Source organism: Osmerus mordax, chromosome 16 (assembly GCF_038355195.1).
Source record: "Osmerus mordax isolate fOsmMor3 chromosome 16, fOsmMor3.pri, whole genome shotgun sequence".
NCBI classification, from domain to species: Eukaryota; Metazoa; Chordata; class Actinopteri; order Osmeriformes; family Osmeridae; genus Osmerus; species Osmerus mordax.
This window is the reverse complement of record NC_090065.1, coordinates 12,466,105-12,479,481: the sequence shown is the minus strand read 5'-3', so window position 1 is coordinate 12,479,481 and position 13,377 is coordinate 12,466,105. Positions and strand designations below refer to the sequence as shown.

Below are 13,377 nucleotides of genomic sequence, written 5' to 3'. Positions count from 1 at the left end.
AGTCATTGTGACCCACCGTCGTATTGCGACAACTTTACCGCATACAAAAACAAAGTGAAGCATTTTCTTTTAACCGTTGGGCTGTCTCAGACCCCCCACATTGCGAAGGTTAAAAGAAAATTATTTTTATTTGTTTTTGTATTGGGTAAAATTGGGTAAACACAACGATAGTTCGTTATGAACCTTTGGGTCATGTGACCCGAAGGCAGCACGAGGGTTAAAGTATAAAAGTAAAAGTAATAATGTAAGGGGAAGAAAATGCCATTAAGGACAAAAGCTTAGGCCGCACCACAGGGGCCTATAATGCACAACCCCACCCCCACCCCCAATTTTTCTATTCTATAATGTTATACTGAAATGTTAATGTTGAAAAATGTGGGCTGCACCTGTTTATGCCCATTGAAAATGAATGCATTTTAGTACAATGCAAATACATTAAAGAACCATGTGTAGGCTACTACTTAGCATTAACGTGTTTCATGGAGCGGAAGATATGATGACTAGTTGCCTATAAGTATTGTAATGGTGCAAAAAGTAAAACTTCAGAGGCATGTTATCAATAGCCTTTATTCAAATTAGACTGCGAGTTTTTGAAAGCCATTAGCGACAAATTCTTCCGGGTACGGCCAGGGATGTAGAAGGGTTGGCTGACGTGGCGATTTTAGACTCTTTTTAGGGGTGCTCAAGCACACCTAAATTTCATCTCAGCACCCCTAAAACAAATTAAAAACGTTTTTACAAAAATGTAATTTTTATGAATTATTATTATCTTAAATAAGTTTTAGTGCTCTAACATAAGAGTTTGAAAACGTGTCTGTTAGTGACAGATGACAAACAATTACAGGTTCAAAGGGCTTTAAACAGGTCTAATATCCAGTGTCGCCATGCACCTTGTGTTATCTTCGGGTCATTCTGACCCACCAGTCATTGTGACCCACTGTCGTATTGCGACAACTTTACCGCATACAAAAACAAATAAAAAGCATTTTCTTTTAACCGTCGGGCAGTGTCAGACCCCCCACATTGCGAAGTTTAAAAGAAAATGCTTTTTATTTGTTTTTGTATTTGGTAAAATCGTTGTGAACCTTTGGGTCATGTGACCCGAAGGTAGCACAAGGGTTAAAGAAGAGGAGAAGTACGTAGTTAATTTCATGGCACAGATGTCCCATTCTCATTGGGGGATGAGCCCCCCTAAAGGTCTGACCCTAGAATCGCCCCTGTGGAACGTCCCGACGATATTGAAGATATGAAGGCCGCTATCACTTTGAAAAAAATAAAGATCAAGAATACCCACTCTTATGCTTGTAGTGCTGAGGATGGTGGTGTTTGTGATTCTTCCCCACTATAACAGAATGTTTCAAAGAATAAGAGAAGTGAACCTTCTTTGTGTGAGGTAGGCCTACAGGATAACATTATCACGATATAGTTTGGTTGCTAAGCTGTAACGTTCTACCCACCTAAGTCGATCCAGTTTGCTTCGACAACAGACGTGGAAACAACTAACGTTATCATTTCAAATGATATCTAGTCAATCTGTTGAAAACAGTGTTGTGTAGACACAATCGATTTATTTGTACGTTTTTATTTCAAGTCTCCACCTTGTTTCAGTGAGTGCTGTTGGCCGTGTAGCGTCTTTGCTCCACAGCGTCACTCGTTGTAAACCAACCAATCAGCGCGCTGCTCATCTATATATTCAGGAGCATACCATAAAATGAGAAGACTTAGTGTTTTTTCCTGGGAAAATTTCAGAGGATCTATCAGGGGGCATAGAACAGCACCCGGGCCATTTTCAACCCAACCAATGTTACATACCCTATTCGGAGACCTTAAGGAACAGTGTGAAATACCCCCAAAACACAGTCAATCACCCCTCAGCTGATATTATCGGACATATGCGACTCCAGACCATTCTTTCTAGAACACAGACTTGTGTACGCACCTAATGTCGCTAACCCTAACCACGAGAAAAGCATTGTGGGTAATGCGAGCAAAGGTAGCCATCAAGCAGAGTAGGATAAGGAAACCTGACATCTTTCCCTTGGTTCACTCACTTTCTGGAACCTCTTGTAGAAGGACACCGATCATGGCACCTCAAAGGAACAGGGTGTTTGTCATTGGAGTAGGAATGACAAAGGTAAATCGTTTGTGCATGTCGTGAGCTAATGGATTCATTTGCGTACTGTACTGCCACAGTAGCTGGCTAACTAGACTGCTAACCATTGCAGCTACTGTTCTAGCTTGCTAGCTGTCAACTAAGTTAGCAGTTAAATAGTGGTTTACTAGCTCACTAACTCTTTGCACTTTCTACAATGCAACTGAAGCGTTATTTCTAAATAGGTAGGCTAGTATTTTCAAATGCCATGCCAAGTTTTGGCATGGTTAACGAGTTATCTGTCCTTGGATGGACATGGTCGTACTGTATTGTTGTCGAAATTAGCTCGTTAGCTTGTGGCTACATATTTTATATATATATATATAGTAATGTCTCAAACAAAATTTTGCCAATACAAGAATTGGCTACTAAGCTTATCACAGTCCAAAACTCCATGGTCATTGTTACTGTGTTAAGGGTCATCCAGTAAGGTACAGATAAACTAAATGCTACATTGCGTCCCCTAGTGTCGCTGTCTGTCACTGTGGTCCAACATATTCTTCTCTCTCTCTCTAGTTTGAGAAGCCTGGATTGGAAGACTTTGACTACCCAGACATGGCCAAGGAAGCAGGTGTTTGTCATTTCATTACTTTAAAGAGAGAAACGCTTCTAGCTGCTCTCATGTTTTGTCTAAATGCAGTCCCTCAACTTTGAGTCACCGTCATTCATTTTTAACAGGTCAGAAGGCCTTAGCAGATGCTGGTATACCCTACTCTGCCATAGAGCAAGCCTGTGTGGGCTATGTGTATGGTAAGTGAACAGACTACAATAACTCAGTGCTGTTTCAGTGTGTAATCCTCCTGTTCCACTCGACCTCCCTTCTGTCTTTCTGCAGGTGACTCCACCTGTGGCCAAAGGGCCATCTACCACGGCCTGGGTCTGTCTGGCATCCCCATCATCAATGTCAACAACAACTGCTCCACTGGCTCCACTGCCCTGTTCATGGCTCGCCAGCTGGTGCAGGGAGGTCAGTGGTCCCCTCTCATAGCATCCCCTCTGTAATAGTGACTAAGTGAATGGTAGTGAACCAAGAAACCTGGCTACTAAGGGACATGGTTGGTAGTGAACCAACAAACCTTGGTTCACATGGCAGGAGTTTTATCCAGACCAGGTGGCATTAGCCCTAGGTGTCCTTTCGTTATTCCATGGCTAGATATGAAACCTCAGGCCAATTCCAAATAATTTGCCACAGATAAACATAATTCCCAGAGCATATGCGGTATTCACTGTTTTGCTGCACTTTATGTGTCTGATGAATTGTGTTCAACTGGCTTTGCAGGACTGGTTGACTGTGTGCTAGCTCTTGGGTTTGAGAAGATGGAGAGGGGTTCCTTATCCTCAAAGGTACAAAATGAGCACTTAAGGAAAATGGCAAATCATAATACTTAGATGTAAACAATGTGCAAAATGGGAATCATTTATTGATATTGACATCATTTATGACTTTGATGTGTAGTACATGGACAGGACCAACCCTATGGATAAGCACATGGAAGTGATGATCAACCGCTATGGGATGGTGGCTGCCCCGGCTGCTCCCCAGATGTTTGGCAACGCCGGCAGAGAGCACATGGAGAAATATGGTAGGACGCACCGACGTGGCATTTTTACCAAAGCTTTTAAATCTGTCTGGTTGGTTTCAGTTAATGTTTGTGTTTCTTCCAGGCACTAAACCAGAGCACTTTGCCAAGATTGCATGGAAGAACCACAAGCATTCCACCAACAACCCGTAAGGCTTATTCATTTCAATTTACATTCAATTAAATTACATTTTTGTATTTTAACTTGCATGTCTTCTATTGAATAGGTACTCCCAGTTTCGAGATGAGTACAGCTTGGAGCAGGTCATTAATTCCAGAAAAGTGTTTGAGTTCCTCACTCTTCTACAATGCTGGTAATGTATTCATTTAACAGATGCTTTTATCCAAAGCAACGTACAGGGACCCAAGCGTCCTGACTAGTTTCTTCTCGAACTGCAAGCCTAAAAACAGTCCAACTGGTTCTACTTCCAGCCCCACGTCAGATGGTGCTGGAGCAGCCGTCCTGGCCAGCGAGGACTTTGTGAGGCGCCACGGTCTGGAGGGACAGGCGGTGGAGATCCTGGCCCAGGAGATGGTGACGGACCTCTCCAGCACGTTCGAGGAGAACAGCTGCATGAAGATGGTAAGGAAGAGACTCTGTGACGTTGGGCCTTGTCTGAGATCAGTTTGTTCCAGTCTTTATTGAGCTCACCAGAGAGGACAACGGTTGCTAACGGTTTGTTTTCCTCAGGTGGGGTACGACATGTCAAAGCTGGCAGCTCAGAAGTGCTTCGAGACGGCCGGCCTCAAGCCCAGTGACGTCGACGTCATCGAGCTCCACGACTGCTTCTCAGCCAATGAGCTGATCACGTACGAGGCCCTGGGGCTATGTCCTGAGGGTGAGCATGGAGACCCACAGTCAACTCAGCACGAATAGAACGAGAGCTCCGAAAGCACCGACACTGATCCATTGCCCTTATGATGCAACATCAAAGTTTGTTTCCTGTCTGGATGTGTTGTGTACAGGGAAGGCCGGAGAGCTGATAGACAGGGGAGACAACACGTACGGGGGCAAGTGGGTGGTTAACCCCAGCGGAGGGCTCATCTCCAAAGGACATCCTCTGGGAGCCACAGGTACACCCAGCTTGCTAACCTCTGACCTCCACAACTCTGCTCACGAAGGCTTACAATATATGCTATTGGCATACACGACCTGGAAATATTATTTCCAGGTTGTGAGAGAAGGGAGTACGTCATCCTATAAGCAACTCTTGAAGTTGATCAGAAACAGTACTTCGTTTTTCGTCTCTGCGTATTTTTAATGGCCACTAGAGGGCTCTTGTCTCACAGGAATGGAAGCAAGCTTTTTCTGTACTAAGTCTGTGTCGATCCATCCATCCGTGTGTGTGAGTCTCACAGGCTGTGGACTTGGCAGGCTGTCTTGGGTAGTCCCTAGACAATGCTAAAATGCCAGAGAAACAATTAGCAAAATGCTCAGTTTCACAGCCATGTGAAACAAGACGTTTCCACTTTTCTCGTTCTCTCTAAACTTTCTTTGTTTGAGTCGCTGCTCGGTCGTTGCCGTGGTAATATATTGTCTAATTTCTCAGCCTTCGACCACTCGCGCCCCGGGGGCTTTGTAATGCCCAGTCTTTCACTGCTTCTCTGACTCCTGATCCCTGATCTTGCTCCTAATCCTGGCGCTAATGCGCTAACCCCTGGCCTGGATACCGCGTGAGATCCTCAGTGCTCTAGCGGCTTGGCCAACCTGGCTGCCCCACACAGCCACAGCCACGGTTTAGTGTTTAGAACTCTGTATATTGCACAACACGTTGACTCTCCCTACTAGGGGTTAGCGGCTTCTTCTACCATGGTCACAGTGTGGCCTTCACAGCGGGAGTGGCCTCAAGACAAACACACTCCGTTTTTCCCTTATGGCTATGTGCTCGTCTAGAGGCTTGGGGTTTTTGTTGCTGGGGGTTAAGGCTGGGGGCCAGAGAGATGGTTAGGACCAAGGAAGCAGTGGTCCAATTGCCGGTTAACCTGACTACTCTGTCATAGCAGCTGTCATAAGGCCTTCTACACATTCATCCAGAATGAGAAGAACCCTACAGATTGGAACGGTTGCGCTCAGGGTAAGAGCGGCTGCATGAAAAGGTCTTTACCCTTTTTTAATTCCTTCATCTTGCTGGGATAATAGGAAGGCATCAAAGCCCATTAGCGAAATGGGATGAAATGCTTAGCTTTAATGCTGACACAGGAGTAAGGGCCCGGCGAGATTAAGGAGGGGTGTTAAGTTGTCACCCTTTTTCCACTGTGGCAGAGCAGACGGAGATGAAGTCCCAAGGATGTTGTGTAAACACGCACATCCGCCCCCATCTGGTGCCAGGAGCTCTTCCTAGATATACGGTGTGTCGCAGAGATGGACAAATACACTGTGATGTGGTCTCTGATTTCTTTGGTATCTATTTGTGACTATCATCAGTTTTTTTCTAATTGCTATAGGAAAGTATGTCATGTCAGGGTTTTTTGGAAGGGAGGGTGTGATCTGGACGGCTGTGCTTTTGGGTCCATCTGGCCAGTTTGCATTAGAAATCAGGTTCCAGCTCTCGGAGGACTAGGACCGTGTGATGTACCAGTGTTTCTGTTGAAGCACGTATTTGTCCTGTTAGCGGACTCATACTCTTGGACACACACATTCAACTGAATATACCAACGTATATTGACCGTGGCCTGGGCAATAATTGGTTTGATGTGAGTGTGCGTGTGCCCACATACTCTTTGTCAGATTTCTCAGTATGTCGATCCCGTTCCCTTCTCCTCCTCTGTGGTTGATTACTCAGATATGGCCAAGTATCCTAATGTTCTCGATGCTAACTGTGTGGTCGATTGATCAGGTCTGGCCCAGTGTGCTGAGCTGTGCTGGCAGCTGCGAGGGGAGGCAGATAAGAGGCAAGTCCACAAGGCAAAGGTCGGCCTGCAGCATAACATCGGCCTAGGAGGAGCCGTTGTCGTGGCTCTTTACAGGATGGGGTTCCCTCAGGAAGACAGGTGAGCCTCTGGCAGCTAGCCAGCGCAAGCACCAGCAAGCATCATGTAAACCTCTTTTTAGAAGCTGTAAACTAGTCTGATGTCCACACACACACACACACACACACACACACACACACACACAAGCTTAAGAAGGGACTTGTTATACCATATTTGAGCTGCTTATCATACCTCTAGTTTATTTGTGCTGTTACAACTAATACATGATCTATTCCTAAAAATGCAGTTTCATGTGACAAAGTAATATTCTTTACCAGAGGTTGATTTGGCCTAGGACATACTGTGCATGTAATCAATAATTTAAACAAACATTTTTGCTTATGATCTGATCCTCCCTGGGCTAGAGAGCACTCTGTGTACTTTCACTTCTTTGGTACACAGCTTGTACTTTGAAAACGTGTACATGATGTACAGTGCAACCACCCTTGTGCATTGCGCATCAATTCAGTGACTCATAATTGGTTAAATAGAGCCGGTCCCCTCTACTCACTTAGTGTTCCTGGAAGAAGACCATGACGTGGATCTCCAATTATGTTTTTAGTCCAGAATTAGGTTCAATTTAGGCTCAAACCAGACAGATGTGTATCTTGGTACAGTCTTTCTGGATGCATACCAAAGCTAGCTACAGTATCACTCAGAATGCTAATCTAGAACAGTGTGTCTCAGTCCTGCCTTTACAGAATACACATGAAAAAGTCAGTTGAGATACTAGTAAGCACAAAACAGTATTTAGGCATGCCCAGCTCAAAACAAAAGCATCTAGTCAAATAAATGTGCATTTACTCGTAATCAAGTGGTCCCCAGAGGATAGACTGTACTGTAGTTTTTGGAATGCTGATGTAGAAAGACTTGTTTGTTGGTGTGCTGCAGCTCTCCGGTGGCAGCAGTGCCTACCAGCGCCCCCGGTGGTCTAGAGGACTTCAAAACCTTCTCTGTCTTTCAAGAGATCGAGAAGAAACTACAGGAGGTACCTGCATCTGTCTCTCTGTCTCTGTGTATATACATAATGTATATACAGTTGTTTTATACCAGTGTTTCCTTTAGGATTTTTTTTTAGCAGTGGGGGCAGGTTTGTCCAAACAACAATCCGGACGCATGATGTACCCCTAAACCAGCACGTACCCCCCCCCCACCAGCCGAAAGTCCGAAGTTCTAATCTTATATTTCGGCGCAGGTTCGACTCACCCTGAAATGAGTCTAAATAACTTAACTTAATTTAAATGAGCAAAATTTTAATTTTGCTGTACAAGAACTGTATCTTTACCAAGGTACAGAGAAACCTAGGATCATGATACCTTGAAATGCGTGATTTGTGGATTGATTGAAAAACGGACAAACCATTGAAATGCTCTTCAAGTCCTCTCTCTTTGTCTTTCTCACTTTGTCCTCTCTCCCCCTCCTTCTCTCTGTCCTTCTACAGGAGGGTGAGGGGTTAGTCAAGAAGATAGGAGGTGTCTTTGCGTTTAAGGTGAAGGACGGCCCGGAGGGGAAGGAGGCTCTGTGGGTGGTGGACGTGAAGAATGGCAAAGGTTCCGTCAGCAACGACACAGGTGTGCCAACACACTTCACTAGAGGGCAAGGTCTTTCACAGTTTTAACATATGCGTGGCGACCTGCGGAAACCCGTCGGATGTTGCGGCCGCTCATTGTTGGCTAAAAGCCATTAAAAAAAATTGTTTTCTGTCCAAATTGAGATTTTTGATGTTTTGTATAGTTAACAACCGGAACTTCATTGTAATGTACAAAAAGTATGATTACTTATGAAAAACAGTTACTTTCAACGGTTTTTGGACATGTCAGCTAGCAAGATTTTCAAGCCATGTCAAATCAAATGCTCAGTTTGCCTGCTCTTTTGAGTGCTGCAGCAGCCCCAAACAACTGATCAATGAAGTCAGGCTGTTTAACTTAAAAATGACTTGCTGAGAAGTTATTAAGTTAAAACATATAGTTAAACTGACATTTACATTCACAACGTGATTACGAACAAATGGATTTCCTTTCCATATTCGCCACAGAATTAGAATGAAACGGAGTGGAATCTTTGAATGCAGTTTTCTCCCTTATCACTTTTTGACACAGGTCAACTTTAAAATGATGTAACTTCAGTTGTGATAAAGATATCTGAGTGATTTAAAAAGATTTGTATTCAGGGGACTTTGAAGTTTCCAAATATGTATAATGCCAGAAAGTCAGTCAAATGTTCACCATGTGAAGGGTTTCCCCAGGCCGCCACACATATTGTCTTTGTTGAAAGGGGACTAAAGTCGGTCTTCAGTTATACACTTCCTTAAATGAGCTCTTGTCTGGAGGTAGAAGACATTTATCGAAATAAATTGACAAGTTTAAATAACATGGACAGTATACCGTTTCAGAGAAGAGCTCATAGATTCCCTAGGGATGGTAAGATTTACCGATTCGCATCATTGCACAAGCATAAAAGTTGACAGTTGGAGGGCCCCTATGCCTTTCATTATTTCGAAATGTGGCCAATAATTTGCAACCAACTGTAGAATTAGATCGATAGATTCGAGGCCACTACTTAACAAAATGAATAATTGACTGTAATGATCTGGTTGTTAGACAAGAAGGCAGACTGCACCATAGCCATGGGGGATGAGGACCTGATGGCATTGATGACTGGCCAGATGAATCCTCAGACGGTAAGTGTGTGGAATATGATTAGCAGGGCCTCCTGTTACCAGGCATCACTCCATGTTACATGACTCAGACACGTTGAATATGATGCTCTAAACACTAGAGTACTCTGGTTCTCCTGTATGTACGTGGATGAAAGCACCAAGATGTTGAGTAAATTTATATATTTAGCAAATGCTTTTATCCAAAGCGACTTAGTAGGGAGTTGGAAGGACTTTATATTTACGGTTGTCACTGAAGAGGATTATTTACAGCTGTAGCTCTCTTTCTTTCTCTCTCTCACCCCCTCGCTCGCTCTCTCTCTCGCTCTCCCGCTCGCTCTCCCGCTCGCTCTCGCTCGCTCGCTTGGTCGACTGAGATTTTGTCCAAGGTCTCCAAATGTACTAAGTGCACTCTGCACATCACTAACAAGATGCTGCTTACGTGATTGTTGGGGTGACTTTAAAAAAACACTTACTCAAGCGTAAGCACACACATACTTGCATATCCTAACTTCTTCCTTCTCAAGGTTTTATAACTCTCCAGGGTGAAGGGGGACAAAGGTGGGGGATTTTTGGGGGGTGGCTGGATCATCCATCTTCACCATTGCTGTGATGGCTGTGCCATTCAGGGACTGGCTGGCTGGCGGGTTGGCGCGGTAAACCTGCTGTGGGTTACACAAGGGGCAGGCTGTCGGTCAGTCTAGGGCTGACACCGATGCCCGCTGATGCCAGCTCCTGTCCTACTTTTCAAGCCCCGCAATTAATCCTGCAACTAGGGTAACCTGAACCCTTTTAAAAGCCCTGTAGGAGGCCTGCCAAGGATTCAGAGATGCTGAATGCCAACCCAAATGTGGACACTAATGGTGGTATCTACTGAAACTCCCCATATACCTCCTCCCAGTCATGCCCCTATGTATGGTTTGGCTGTTTAAATAGATGCTGTCTTCTAAAATCAAGAGGTTACGAATATGGCAAGCAATCACTTGCCGTAGACCAGCCTATTTGTGTTTTCAATGTTTTTATTCACCACAGCTATGGGTTAGTTTAAGTGTACTTATTGGTTTGTAACTTGGTCTCTCTCTCTCTCTCTCTCTCTCTCTCTCTCTCTCTCTCTCTCTCTCTCTCTCTCTCTCTCTCTCTGTCTCGCCCCTGACCTCTGCCTCGCAGGCTTTCTTCCAGGGGAAGCTGAAGATCACTGGGAACATGGGCATGGCCATGAAGCTGCAGAGCCTTCAGATGACAGCTGCCAAGGCCAAGCTCTGAATCACCTCTTTTGTGGATTGCTCCTTTCTCAATGGCGCAGTCTTGTCCTTTTCCTTTATGAACCATCCTTTCAAGCACTTACACTTTCCTTTCTGGCTCTCTTTCTGGCTCTCTCTCTGGCTCTCTTTCTCTCTCTCTCTCTGGCTCTCTTTCTCTCTCTCTGGCTCTCTTTCTCTCTCTCTCTCTGGCTCTCTCTCTGGCTGTCTCTCTCTCACCTTCTATTGTCCTGCTGTCTGTTTGCAGTCTTTATGAGAAACATAGAGACTTAGAGAAATTAACCTGATCCCTAGAAATTAATCTAACTCTTCCTAATGAAGCCTACTTTATTGACATTTAGTTGACTGAATAATTAACTTGCATTATTATCATGAAATCCGGTCCCTAATGCTTCAGACAGTTGAATTGAGTCAAACTAATGTTAACTGTCCTCATTCTGACAAGCTGCTGTTATGAAGATAACTTGGAGATGGAGAGATAATGGCAGTCGAGAAATCCAATTAAGGTTTCTTTTGGCCTGAGCTCTGGCTTTAAAGTGCTTGTGTTAGAAGGGGGTGTACAGATTATCTTTAAGACTGATGTGATCTTTGACACTTTGGGAATGAATAATACTCAACTGGAACTGTTCTCTTCTTTACATCGCTACTGTAGCATAAGAGGAAATAACTCACAGGGGGAATAACTCACAGGCAAATATCAACATATACATAAATATTAATGTTACAATTGCAGTTCAATCCATAGCATAGTTTATATTTCTGTTCTAATGTTTAATAATGATGTAATGCCACTCAAGACCACTCAATGTGCCTCAAATGCCACTCTTTCTGAAATTGCATTTTTAATGAAAGACTAAAGATAATGTGAGAGCAACATTTTGTATAAATGTATGTAATTTTTGCTAAATAATTGCTATATTGATGGATGGATGAATGTTTCTGTTTAAGTGGTATTTGTAATCACTTTCAAATATTCAAAATAAAACAAGAAACTGTTGGATTTTGTTGTTATTCATGAGCTCCTGTCTGGCCAAAGTTCAACATTCCTTCCAAACTTTGTTTGATTATGAGTTGAAGGTTCAGAGCAAGTATGGTTTCACAAGTTGAATGTTACCCTGCATTGCTATCTTCTGAAAAATTAAGCCATTGTATGTATGTTGTGTGTGTATATGTGTGTATATATATATATGTACATATGTCGCTTTCCAATGATTGTATATTCTCTCCAGGTTTCTATTTAATTGCCTTGCATTATTTAGAGACATGCTTTGTGGTCTTAACTCAGCGTTGTAGTGTTTTCATTATTCTGACTGCATACAGTGAGGTCAAAGGTCATGTTTTTCATCGATTAATTGGTTCAAGCTTTTGGGAGTGTCCTCACTCATGCCTACAAGCACACCCACAGGCAACAGGCAGTTTTTCTCTGTTAGAAGAACAGAAACTGCTGAGTGGGACAGGTAGAGAGATGGCTGAAGTGAACATAACTCTCAGTGTCTCTAGCTAAGAAGTAGAGGAATGATTCAGAGAGACTGTAGCCCGCCCCTTAGTTTCCCCCATTAAGCCCCATTTGTTCGTGAATCTAAATGGATAAAATTGACAATTTGATTGGTTTGTGTGATTCCCTGTTTGGTCATCCGGTGCCCTTTTTTTTATTTTTTCAATTCTAATTAGATTTTTGTATTATTTATTTGTTCTTCTTTTTGAGCTAATCCAGACCAGATCAGACCTGCCCCTCTTGGCTTCAGCTTCCACTCCCACCCCAACCCCATTAGCTCTCCCACCTTATGCCACATCCAGCCTGTGCCCTTAATCGCACCCCTCCCTCTGCTCTCCTGCCGTATGCCATCCACATCCTGCCATCCCCTACTGGTTGACTTTTAGCATTTAGTAGCTGGGTTGGCTAACCGTGTGGTTAGCCATCAGTGGTTGTCTCATAGCTCCTTAACAGGCTGGGATCGGGGATGGATCCACAATTAATGGGATCTGGGTTATCCTCACATGGCTCCTCATGACAGATGATTATCATACAGATTGTATGGGTTAACCAAGTTATGCAGTATTGTAGCTGGCTTAGGCATTGTTAAACTCTGGCTAGGACATGCCAATGAAGGAGGACAACTTAAAACAAGCTACTTAAAGCTTTTCAAAGTGAACGGTGGCTGATTTTGACTGGGTATCCACCTGGTTTGCAAACTCCTTAGAGTTGTGAGACTGCACACTCTGCACCCCTTTGAACATGTCTGTGAAAGTCGTCCAAAGTGAAAGAACGTGGATTTGTTCAATGACAACAAATCAAAGCTGGCAGCCATTCAAAATAACCTCCCTGAATGTCCTTCTTACCTCTGTTTTCCTCTGCTTATTAGTTAGTCTGTCAGTGTCCACGTAGTCCTATTAGTTTGTGCGGTTGCCTTGGTATCAGGGCTGCTAGTTACAGTCCAAAGCTTACTTCTCCACAGTCATAACGGCCTCTTTGGATCCCCAGCAACATAACATTGATTTGATAATTGTTTTGTTTTTTACCAACAGGGCTGTTTAGCATTCCTTCCCTTCACAAAGGGAGTGGTTATTAAATTATTTATTAGTCCTTTTAGACAGTCACATTAAAATGTTTTCATGACAAAAAGTGTGGGGACTGCTGAAAGCTTCTGTCATGGTCATGCCAACTCTAAAATATATTTGTCGGACATATACTAGTACAGCATGTAGTATGTCCATCTTGGACAATGTCAGGAATAGGACTGTTCTGTTGAAGCCGTCTGG

General features: G+C 43.6%; 1 protein-coding gene across 1 annotated transcript; it reads left to right on the top strand.

Annotated features, from left to right (window-relative positions):
- Positions 1 to 1,973: 1,973 nt before the first annotated feature.
- On the top strand, positions 1,974 to 11,598 carry scp2a (sterol carrier protein 2a). Its single transcript, XM_067252488.1, has 16 exons — positions 1,974 to 2,134; positions 2,669 to 2,723; positions 2,831 to 2,902; positions 2,988 to 3,119; positions 3,432 to 3,496; positions 3,609 to 3,735; positions 3,818 to 3,881; positions 3,960 to 4,046; positions 4,165 to 4,315; positions 4,424 to 4,571; positions 4,699 to 4,806; positions 6,570 to 6,723; positions 7,594 to 7,690; positions 8,144 to 8,273; positions 9,303 to 9,382; positions 10,526 to 11,598. Exons 1-16 carry the CDS (start codon positions 1,982 to 1,984, stop codon positions 10,619 to 10,621), a joined length of 1,719 nt encoding a protein of 572 aa, XP_067108589.1. The 5' UTR covers positions 1,974 to 1,981; the 3' UTR covers positions 10,622 to 11,598.
- Positions 11,599 to 13,377: the final 1,779 nt, after the last annotated feature.